Source organism: Amia ocellicauda, chromosome 1 (assembly GCF_036373705.1).
Source record: "Amia ocellicauda isolate fAmiCal2 chromosome 1, fAmiCal2.hap1, whole genome shotgun sequence".
NCBI lineage: Eukaryota > Metazoa > Chordata > Actinopteri > Amiiformes > Amiidae > Amia > Amia ocellicauda.
This window is the reverse complement of record NC_089850.1, coordinates 4614068-4626678: the sequence shown is the minus strand read 5'-3', so window position 1 is coordinate 4626678 and position 12611 is coordinate 4614068. Positions and strand designations below refer to the sequence as shown.

The following is a 12611-nucleotide window of genomic DNA, read 5'->3' as shown; positions in this document are numbered from 1 at the left end:
CCAATGTGCATGTCATAACACAATGTATACAATGTACTGTACAGAAATGTTAAAAGCAAAAGGAAAATAAAAATAAAATAATAAAAGCTTGCCTCTTGTTACAGTTCTAAATATGGGGAGTAACTCAAAACGTTCAATCTTAATGAGCTTAATACCTTTAAAATACAGTTGCATTTAACTTTGCGATGAAGAAAACACATACAGTGACCTGTTTGCTGACTAGTATAACATTTAAATCAAAAGCTTGTTTTTTTTTAATTGTTTTTATTTGACTTGAAATTGATATGGTTCTCAGCAATGTCCAAAGGCCTTCAAAATGTCATCTCATAACACTCTCTTATTGCTCCTGCACCCTTCCTTTATGTTATATTACAAGTAGCTTGGTATAAATAGTAAGTAGCATTACAAATCCCAAAATGATGCTACATTTCACGGGCAATTGAAAGTTGCTTTTCTTAAAAGTACTAAAAGTGTCCAATAAAGTGACCTTGAGACTTCTTGCACATATATTCTACATTCTACTTATTATGACCATTAGGAAAGTATACATTCCAAATTAGTATGAGTGAGGTTGAAGGAAATTAGAACAAATATATTCTCACATGAAATAATAGTTTGCACTAGATGTCACAAAATCAATTCCTGTGACACTTCTGGTATATTAAGGGAAGCACACATTTTTGTAGCCTCTGAAATGCCCAGCACGTTTGGATTTATTTAATATTTAAAATTGATGTGCCGACAACATATATTTCCTTTGTTCACATTATGACCACATTGTAAACTTACTAGTTTTAAGACCACTACGCTTACTTGCAAATTGTCAGCTTGTATTTGGTGCAAGGGTGTGCATGCACAGACCACCAGCAGAAATATAGTTCTTCTGTAGCATGACATCAAGCCTATGCACATCTGCATGAAATACAATTTGCCATTTTAATGCATGGTGAATTTAAAGCTAGGATGTTTAAATACCTGTCAGGTTGTGAACCATAAAAACCATATCAGCTCTTTCTTTAAATGGTTTTTGTGACACATGGGAAATGTATAAAGCTATATATTTTAGAAACTCCTCTAAAAGTCCTTTGGAAGGATATAAATAAAAGATGCAGTAAACATTAGTATTCCTGGTTGTAATTAGTACCCATGTAATGCTCCTGTATTTTTGTTTGTTTTTGGAAAGCCATGAACAAATATATTTTCAACATTTCAATTAATTATGTCATGCATTTTGTCATTATTTTTCTCCCCTAATAACCCAATAACATGAAACCATTTTTAAAAATGAAAACCTAAAACCACGCCTGCAAATTCTTTGCTTCTCTCTTTTTTGTTGTTGAAATTTCAATAAAACAAACCATCACTCTAACACCAATTTAATTTCTTTAATCCCATGAGTACAAATAGAGACCTTTAAAGAGTGGACAGTATCTATGGCAACCAGCCTAGAACAATTAACTACACAATATAATGATGTGTATGGTAATGATGCTTCACAAAAACCAATAAATTAGAATTAAAAAGTCATGTGCCATGAGTATTTAGATACACATTTTATAAAGAGTTGAATAACATCAAACTAGATGTACATGCATTATATATAAAAGGACAGCTCATTTTTCTATTTTTGTAAGGCTTGACATCAAATAATAAAACCTGTGTGAGCTAAACACAGATACTGTGTTGCACTGATAAAATACATTAGGCAAAACCCCAAATCCATTTGAACAGCTGAAAATGCTCAGAAGAAAACATTTTTTTTTTTTTTTGTCAACCCATAAAAATCTCTAACATGAAATAGTCCTGACAGGTCGGAAACAGTTTTAAGCACACGTAACACACGCTTTCCCCTCCCCGTTTTTCACAGCTCAAACTTCAGAGTGCTGAAAAGGTTTCCTCAGTCAACAGACGTCATTCTGGCACATTGACCGTGAAGTACCAGGATACTGGAAGTACAGATCTGTGAAAAAGTAGCCTCTCTCTCCAATGTGATGTTAAAGGCGTTTCAAGAATTCTGCCTCATTGGTGGCACAAAGACTACATTCTTACTTCATGTATGTTCTTCGCCATCACAGCTGCTGGGGAATTCCTTGATCCCTGTAGCCTGTAAATAGCACACAAAACACAGTTCACAACATGATTGGTCATGAAAAGTCATTATATCTGGGAAATGAGAACATATTTAAATGGATATCCTCCATGCCACACAAAAAAGGGTCACACATGGGACGTTTAGAATGTTTTCAGCAACACAAATATTCCCTTTTGATGTGTGAGTGATTTAGCAAGTTCAACAAGAATTTTCCCATATGGCTAACCAGGGGTTCACACTACAGCACAATGTGTTAGGAATGTGATAATTGATTATTTGGCACACTTTTCACATCTTTTACAAAGTTAGTATAACTTCCATTGTCAAAAAAGTTTTACTGTTTGTGAGATGGTATATTAATTAGATTTGTTATTGATTTATTTTTTTGTACACGTGACTTGTGGTTTGTACATGGTTTATTTGTTTATTCTTATTTTGTTAAATGTTTACGATACATCTTACTGAGCACTCGAACCTAATCTTCAATTAATAGCAGTCATTTCACTGTATGCAGGCTAATCTTCCGCCCTATTGTAGGTCTATGTGCCTTGGTGCAAAACAATGTACATTTTTGCTTATTTGAAATGGAGGGAACTGCCCATTTTTTAGTGAGGTGTACTTTTATGTTACTTGTTATGTTACTTTCATCTTTGACAAAATTTTATGCTGAATACGAAATTATATTTTTGTATCTTTACCCTGACCTGGCAAATAAGTGTCAATAATATTAAGATATATTTTGCTTAATTTACAGGAGCAGAAAGTCATAATGTGGCTTCCTTAGATGATCCATTAAAAGAAAATAAATTAAACAATACAACCAAAGACCAAGTAAAAAAAGTCCTTACCAAGCAATTTAATGCTCCTTCTGCTTACATAATTTAATAAGTTGCAAATGTAAACATTTGTAGATATATATATACATTTATTTTTGTTGGGTAAGAAAGTGATATAATTACTTTTTCATTACACTTACAACATGTACTTGATGCTCATGCTGGATGAGCCATGCTGGATGCACTTTCAGATGTTATGTTAAGTTATTTTGTAATAATCAGACCAAAAAAAGCAGTGCAGGTGTTAGAAACAATGTTCCAGTTTACAGTACAGAAGACATTTTAGTTGCAGAAAATTTAAAAGTTACTACTAGTAAATCTACAAGGTGTTAAAAATAGTATAAGTGTAAGTGTAAATTACTATATACATATAATAGCAGTTTTTATGCAGTAACCAAAGCTATCACCAATATGACAACAATTATATGGTAAAAGGACAAAGGACTAATGTAACCTAACTTTCATCAGTGATTCTCAAATCCCCAAATACCAATTTACTTATTTTGTTACTTGTCTTAAGTATATGCTGTGAATATCACAGGTAAAGGTCAATTCACACAGAAATGCAAGTGTCTCCACGTTCTACAGTATCTTCAGCAGAGGTTTCCACTGTGGTGTGGTTATTACTATACTGGAAACAGAAAACCTGAAACCATCAGTATTTAAGTGGTGGAATGATAGTAGACAGCATTTGAATAAAAAAGTATTACATGGAAAAGGGTGTCAATGAGGTAAAAGGAGTATGTTGTTTCAATGTGAATTAAAAAGTGGCAGATTAAAGAAAGCAGTGGGATTTGTAGAGAGGGGAATTGTTGGATGTATAACCTACCTTCTGAAACTTGATCCATTTAGTGATGTTGCATAAAAAATAAATATGGACATTTTTAGATTAAAGCAACATATATCAAAACAAAGATATTATCTGTAAAATACACCTTTAGAAAAGACTAGTAATGTATTCCAGGGAAGAAGCCAAGTGAAAGCAAAATAAGAATACATCAATAAAGGAAAGAAGATTGAAATGTGATTTCATGAACATATCAGGAAACCAAGAAATGAAAACCCCTGCGGTAAAATAAATTTGACTTCAAAATACAATACCTACGGAATACGTTTTAACGAGAAACAAGAATATCATTATATTTAAAATCTTACATACATTGAAAACGATTCTGCTAATTCTCCAGCTTTGTAAAATAGGTATATTGATTGCTTTTTGGTTTTCCCATCCTATTGCATTTGGTGACATACTTCACAGCTCTTGATATACAGGAACATTATTTTCTAAACTAGGAGTTGGGGTTGTTTATCAAAAGTTAATATTTGCTTTCATTTATGTTCAGGTAATAGGTTTTTACATTGTAATCTTATGCAGATTACATTTTGCATTTGCTGTTATTACTGTATTAATTAACCATAAAGAAACTAAAGTTATAGTACATTAATACCCCATTTTGTGTCAGCCCTCTTAGCGTCGTTTCATTTCTGTGTCATCAATTATTTAGAGAACAAACTTTTTCTGTGTAGTCTAACGTCTCGGTTTAATGTCGTTTTATTTTGCCTCATCAGCGCAGTATTTTTTTTTTAAGAAAGAAGTACTGAAAAGATTTGATAAAGGTCAACATCTGGTTGGTATTGGTGGTCAATAGACTTCAAGTTCTGATTATTTGTATGTGCAAGTATGTACACTATTTTATTTTCTATTTTTCTTGTAGTGAATATGGCTTGTATGCTATGAGTTTATATGTCCTGGAACACATCCTCTGTTATAACATTGGTTTCTATGGTAAAGCTAAGCTTGTTTTGTGTCTTTTTGTTTTGTTTTTGTCATGCTTTTCAAGAACACAAAATGGGGCATTTCTGTATTCTGCTTCACACAGCTACACACTATTTTCAAATGTGTAACCAACAAGCATTTTTAATTGGTTTTATTCTGTTGTGATCAAGTGTGTGACAAATGTTATTATACTATTCAGTCAGCAAAACAACTGTAATGAGATAAATGACTGTATGTGTGGATTTCAATTTCAGTTGGTCAGTTTGTAGCAACCACTGTAATATGGAGTGCATCTTTAGGAATGTAATAGTTCCTCAGTTTGAGGAACTGACAAATCTACAGAATGACACATTTAATATTTGTTTTACATTGATTTCACTGTGATGATGTTTACTCCTTTTAAACACATACTACATCATACTACAGGCATTTGCACAGATACGTTAAAGCCTAACATATCAGGTTACAAACACACCAGAAAGAAAAGTAGACAAAACATTATCAAAATTAGTTGAACATTTCCTTCTTAACTTTCTTTGATTAATCAATAAGCGATATCATGTCCCTGTCATCCAATTTTAAAATATGTATTAAATAAATATATTTTATAGCCTATGCAGAGAAAAGCAAAAGTTTAAAGGTTTAATTTCATGTGATAAATAAAACTTTATAGTTTGCCCTTCTGTTCCTTGAGGTATGCAAATATTTAAAGGAAATGAGTAAGAGAAATGGTATGTGCAGAATAAACAAAGCTAAATGTACAAATAAATCTGCTGAACATTTTCCATTTGTTTTTCAAGCAAACAGCAAAATGTCATAATGTTTAACCATTGGTTAATACATTATAGTACATGACAACTAAGTCCCATACTCTAAAAGGAATGATTTTTTGCAACAGTATTTAAAAATAAGGATGTACTGTAATTATTGACCCTTTAAAAAATATAAATAGGGGAATGAATGACAGAAGACTTAACAAATTAAGACCTAGGCACTGGATTATATTAAATAAAAAACACTGATCCACGATACTTGATGGCATGGCTACAATCGGGCTTAGAAAAGACAAGACACTTATGGTTTTAATATCACTTTAAACATCCAATCTTTTGTGTAACAGCTTGGATAGTGCCAGTCTTGTAATTTATAGATTGGATGTAAAAGGCTATGTTTTAAGGAGAATAAGGAGAATGGAACAATGTGAAAATGGAAAAATCTGCACTTACTCGCCAAGATGACCATGTCCATCCCCCAGAATATACTCATAATCCATCCAACCATCACAATGGCAGTCAGGATCTGAATGAAGGCTGCGGCTATGTTCAGCCAGAACACGCAACACATATGCCGGTCCGGCAGGTCCGTCCGTGCTCCACACAACACCGTGAAAGCAGACACGAAGGTGCCTATTCAGAGAGCAGAAATGTGAGGGTTATTGTGTTGGAAAAGTGACGAGGGTGATCTCAGCAGTTATTTTCAAAGACCTGCATTGCTGGGGGTTCGTGAACATCTGGGATGCTCTTGGAAGCAGTCTTTTGAATGATGAATAAATGAGTGGTGGCCCATCATGGTCCATGGTGGCAATGGCATATTTTGGTTTTCATTCACTTATCTGACCTAAACTGAATAATTTACTTTTTGTTGATGTTGTTGTTGTTGGGCTATAAGGAAACATAGAATAACTCTAATCACTGAATATCCCACTTTTACATCAGTCCTTTATCCTTTTACCATATCATTGTTGTTATATTGGTGATAACTTCCATTGTATGTATATAGTAAATATCACTTCTATATTCAATACTTTGTAGATTTATTACCAGTAGTAACTTTTACATTTTCTGCAACTAAAATGTCTTCTGTACTGTATACTGAAACATTGTTTCTAACACCCCATACATATATATTTTTTATCAATGTTATCAATAGTTGCATTTTGGTTCTGGGGAAACGTGTACCATGTGTTATCAATCAAAATATGTCAATTCATATCATACAAGCAGCATCACTTCCTATTCCATGCAAAGACAGATACATCATTTGTGTTGGAGATGTTCTCTGGTGTCTATAAGTTAGTGTTGCAACAGTATATTTTTCTGCTGTACTCAACTGTTAAAATGTTCAACAATGTTATTTTGGATGGTGACGGTGTGCATTTGATCTGAAGATTACAGTTCCACAGCTTTAGTACATTTATATGAGATCTGTCAAAGGTTTATGTTTTTTGTTTTACAGTAAGAAGTGCTGTATTCAGTCATGACTGGAAATATTAGCTACAGTGGAGTGTCCTCGTCATTGTTAACAGCTAGTGTCTCAGCTAGCAGTTTGAAGCAGTTTGCAAGCATTCCAATATTAAAACTTACAGGGATTTTGTTTTCCCAATTTGTATTGTAGTCCAACGGTATCAGTTTCTCCAGATGTGTATTCATCTGTAAGCTGTGAGATTTTAGCCTAAGGAAACTTAGTTACAATATTGGAGTGTAATTGGAGTGTCTAAATAGTGGAGGAAAGAAGAATTATATTTTCTGGCTCTAAAGAATGAATTAATCAATGTTAAATGTAGGAAGTGTTCACAGGAAAAGTGCCAAATTGTTTATATCATAAATGATATTCAGTAATAAAATGTATTTGCATGTGAACCGACCAAACAGTTAAAAGCAATTCACTATACTTTATTAAAGGTTCTCTTAACACCCATTGTGTCCTTGCATACCATGACACCATACCAAAACTTCAACATCTTTCATCAATACAGTAAAATATGTGGAGTGTAAATTATTCATTCTTTACATTCAACCTTAGGCATCTAAGGCAGCTTTGGTGCTGTGTGCTACTTGAGTCAGCCAGCAATTCTGCACATATTACATGCAACGTCATTGGAGTGGAAGCCAAACGTTTACAAACACCATGTTGCTATTATTTAAAATGTATTATCTATTCCACACTTCAGGTTTTGGAGAAAACTGTGATTAGAAAGTAATCACATTTTGGGAAATCACAATAAAATAAGCATAAATCATCCAAACGAATGAATGGCAACAACAGCTTGTAGTAGATGGATATGGGGACTATTTTGCACAGCGTAACACCTGAAAATCCATGTTCATTATTTGGGCATAATTAGCTTCAGGGTGTTCTGTGACATTTATATAAACCCTCTCATATGTTAATATTAAATAAGCTGTTTGCATTTGGAAGGTCAATTTCAGGGGTGCAGAACTGTCATCACACATAAAGCATGAGAGATCTGTTGTTACTTTTTACCCTCTCAAAAGTGTAACTTATTTACTGCATATATTAAACGTATTGCAATGTGAATCATAGCCAAAACACGATGTAGGATTTGAAATAGTTTTATAAATATCTTGTATAGTTTCAGCTTTATCCAACATTTTCTGAGAGAAGTGTTTTTTCATTCTAATTTTCTTTAGATATTTTACTGTGATCTGAGCTTGCTTGTCATTTGGAGACAGTTTTTGCTTTCTGATATCCAGTCAACATCTTCAGCAATCATTTACTGTTTTTCTTTATTTTAATTGCTATTGTGAATTTAACTTTTCATTAAAAATGCACCTGTATGGCATAGTATACCGTAATCTTCCCTCAAGTCGAGAATAAACACTAACTAAAACCATGGATACACAAATGCAGCGCAGCTTTCAAAAACACTTTCTATTGGTTATGAACACCATAACTATTTTAAAAATACAACTGTAAAACCAAATAAACATGTATTTATTTTTTGTTTAAAGTCTGACTAAGGATTTTATGGTAATTCAAAAAAATGCCATTAGTTTGAGAAAATGTCAGTGGCATTGGTAGAATATGTGCCGATAATGACATTTAAAAGGCCGATATCGGCTGATAATATTGGTGCTCCGCTATATCTGTTGCGTCCTAATAAGTTGCAGGTCATTCTATCTGCCAAGAGAATTTGCGTTTATAGTGTTATTCGTGCTATACTGCAAGTGAATGTTAGCACTGTCATAGGTGAATTAGCATATTAGATCTCTACAGTCATAATAACTAATCCTAAATCCAAACAATAGTTATTATTATCTGGGACTTGAATTATGAGCAACAGGCAACATTCTCGCCCCACTAGAGAGAACAAAATACTTGATAATTGTTACAATTCTATCCCATCTTCTTACCGTGCCTTTCCGAGAGCTCCGCTGGGCAACTTGGAATATATGATGCTGCTTCAGGTCACGAAGAACAGACAAAAATTCAGAACCGTTAAGCCAAAATCTAAAATTTGTAAAATCATGGTGCACTGACACAGTCACGTCATATATTAGGTTTAGTGTTGAGATATCCCTACAATCCCTACAAAGTCCATACAGCAACAGTAAACCTTGGTTTACCATAGAACTATCTTGATTGTGTCAGAAAACAAATTCAGCTGACATCAGGGCGTGCTATATTAAACTGTCAAATATGACGTTCTACAATAAGAAAGGCCATGTAAAATTTCACAAAAAACTGGAGGAACAATTAACTGCCAATGATACCAGATCAGTCTGGAAAAATCAACAGAAGTTATCTAACTATAAAAAATAACCCTCCCTACCATCTGATTGAACACTGACTTCCCGGAGAAGCTTAACGAGTTTTATATTTGTTTTGAAAATAGTGAAAATAGGTATGTTGATGATGCTGTCAATCTGGCTCTTCATCACACACTACAACACCTGGAGAAACCCAATATGCATGTATCCAAACACGAATACACAAAATATGGATTTCAGCTAGGCCTTCAATACTATCAATCCCTGCAAGCTATTTCATATGTTACAGGACATCAACCTGGCAATGTGCTACTCGATACTGGACATCCTGAGGTATAGAACTCAAACTGACCCTTAGCACTGGAGAACCTCAGGGCTGTGTTTTGTCCCCCCTGGTTTTCTCATTATTTTCTAATCAATTTATTTCTCATGACAGTTTTCATGATTTTCTAGTACACCGATGACACCACTATAATTAATTATAATTTGATTTCCGAGGATAATGAAATTCACTATCCTCAGGAGGTTGCCTGTGCTGTATTGGGGTGCAGTTATAACAACCTCCTTCTTAACACCAGAGCCCAGATATATTGGTGCACCGATATTATCGGCCAATATTTTTTTTTTAGAGAAATATTTATATCGGCACATGTTCCTCTGATAATGTACTGATAAAGATTCTCAGAAAATGATTGGCTAAACAATTGATTGATCAATGTCTGCACAGAATATCAAGTCTGCGTGTCATGAATGCACCCATATATCAGTGGTCATCAAAATAGTTAATTATACAATGAAAAGTATGCTATTTTTTTCAAATTACCATAAGATCCTTCATCAGACTTCAGACAAAAAATAAATACATGTTTATTTGGTTTTAAAGTTGTTATTATTTTGTAACATAGTTATAGTGTTTTAGTTTTTCACTGGAAGCTTCTGAATTCAAAGTGATTCTGTGCACAGCGGCACGGCAGACACTATGTGTGAAACATTGCTGTGGTGAAACATTAACCCCCATTGAGAACCATAGGGCTCGTAAAACAATAAAAATGTGTTTACTAAAACCCTGTGCTGCATTTGAGTATCCATGGTTTTGGTTAGTGTTTATTCTTGTCATGACTGAAGATTACCATATACTATGGCATTGAAGCACATTTTTACTGAAAAGTAAATTCTATCGCTTTTCAAAATTCACAATAGTAACTAAAATAAAGAAATTAAGATAAATGTTTGCTGAAGATCTTGACTGGACATTATCAAGCAAAAACAGTCCCCAAAATGACAAGCAAACTCAGTAAAAAATCTGAAGAAAATGAGAGTGAAAAAACTCACCTCTGACAATGTTGGCTACCTTGTTCTTTATTCTAATGTTTAGAACATGCATATTTTTATGTTTCCTTAATTTTCCCTCATTCTAACTGACATATTTCAGTTATCAACGACCACTTCATAACCTTGGCAAACTATTAAAAAGTTATTGGCATTTACATCAGTAACTCATTGAACTAGGACGTTAACAGCAACTGCATCATTAAGAAGGTTCAAGACTTTGACTGCACCATATACAGAACATTAGCCTTGCCAGAGAACTGTCTCCAGACCCCAGAGATGTGTCCACACCAATGTGAGTCGTCACTTCAGCAGAACATCTGTAGGATTGATTGACCTCGTTTGTGCAACCCTCTTTTTAACTTGGTACTCATAAGAAACAAGGAACTTGGTTTTAACACACCGTTGGTTCCTCGTCACAGCCAGACTCCCCTAGTCCCTCCTGCATCCTTGTCAAGACCTGATTAAGTTGGCCAATTTACCAGGAGTTTTAGATATGTATCTGAACATTCAATATTTGTTATTTATGAACTCGAGAAATATTACACTGTGGATGATTTAGTGTTGCTAATGTACAACAGCATATTACTTAATGCATACTTAAGTACTTCAGCATATTTAGTGCTATATTTAGTGTAGTTGTGCCCAATCGTAAATTGAAAGGTTCCCTGTTGGCCACCTATGGAAGGCTTCTTGAGCATCTCTCCCAAACCAGTAACTGTTATCCCTTGTATCACAATATATCTAACTGTCCCTTTTAATCCATTCCTTTAAAAATGTAGCAAGGTCAGTGTACCTTTGTGTTATATTTAAGAGTTGTCTGAATCTTGTGTTTGTGTCTGATCTATTCGAAAGAATGTAGCTCTACTGGTCAAACGTATAACAAGAGTTATTTAACTAGAAAAAAATGACTCATTATCTAATTGCACCACACAGATACCATTTAACCCCCCCCCCATAAAATAATGCCATAGGTGCTGAAAAACAGCAGGCATTATGGTCATGCTAAATAAATGTTATGATAAATTAACTTGCCAACTCTTCATATTTAGTGCTGCTTGGGAAATAGGGTACAGTCCCCTTTTCCTTAATGAAGTTCAAACCCCAATGACTTACTTTAAAATATGTGCAAAGAATATGGACAATCAACAATAGGGGAATATCTGTTGCTTAGCGATGTGAAGGGTAGCGTAAACTGCTGACACAGAGTCAAGTGCACAGCCTGTGTCAAACCATCACTCTCACTGCACTAATATGTGTCAGACCCACATGTCTGTGACAGGATGATTGAGAAGCCTGCTGCCAAAGACAGCCATAATGGAGAGGTTTCCTTTTCTGTTCTATAAAATTATTGTAAAGGTAAAATTGTGACTCGTCTCGGGTGTGTTTTTCTGTAAAGTAAATACTCATGCAAAGGACCTATAATTTCAGAAATATCCACCCATCCATTTTCAATACCCACTACATCCAGAACAGACCTTGGAGAGCCGGAGTCTAACCTGGCACAGAACACCATAAAAATAATACATTATAAAAAAGGATATATATTAAAATTATTACTTTTATCTAGTGGTTCGTTATCATGATCTTACATAGGGATAAACAAAACCTGTAAAAAATGTAATATTCTTAAGTTATCTGTGGTTTTCTTAGAATCTCAAGCTTACTGCGAATATGCAGGTGTTTCCAAATTGACACTGATACTTTCTGAAACACAAGTTATCACCTGACTGGGAGACTTTCAGGCTGTGCTCCCAGCATTGGCACCAGTCACTCGCTGGCCAGATCAGATTGGGCCTGACACTTTCTGAGCAATGGAAATCCCTCCTACACAACACTATAGATAAGAAACAAGATCTGACTGATTTAGTTAAATCAGCGATGAGATGAGGATTACTTATGTGCCTATGATTTCCTGTGACTATGAAGGTGTGAAGGGTATGTTTGCATTTACAGAGAAGAAAAATACATTTTTATTCAGCTATATACAAATATTCTCACAAATAAAGCAATCTTACATCCAATGGAAGTGCCTTGAAGAAACATCTCCCTTGATTAATTAAATA

The 12611-nt window shown here is 34.2% G+C and overlaps 1 protein-coding gene across 1 annotated transcript in view; it reads right to left on the bottom strand.

Annotated features, from left to right (window-relative positions):
• Window positions 1–1371: 1371 nt before the first annotated feature.
• The window catches only part of stum (stum, mechanosensory transduction mediator homolog), a 41264-nt gene continuing 30024 nt past the window's right edge, over window positions 1372–12611 (bottom strand). The window contains exons 2-3 of the mRNA XM_066705740.1: window positions 5932–6111; window positions 1372–2104 (exon numbers count right to left, since the gene is read on the bottom strand). Of these exons, the coding sequence (XP_066561837.1) occupies window positions 2070–2104; window positions 5932–6111 (215 nt within the window). The 3' untranslated portion in view covers window positions 1372–2069. The remainder of the gene's footprint in view (window positions 2105–5931; window positions 6112–12611) is intronic.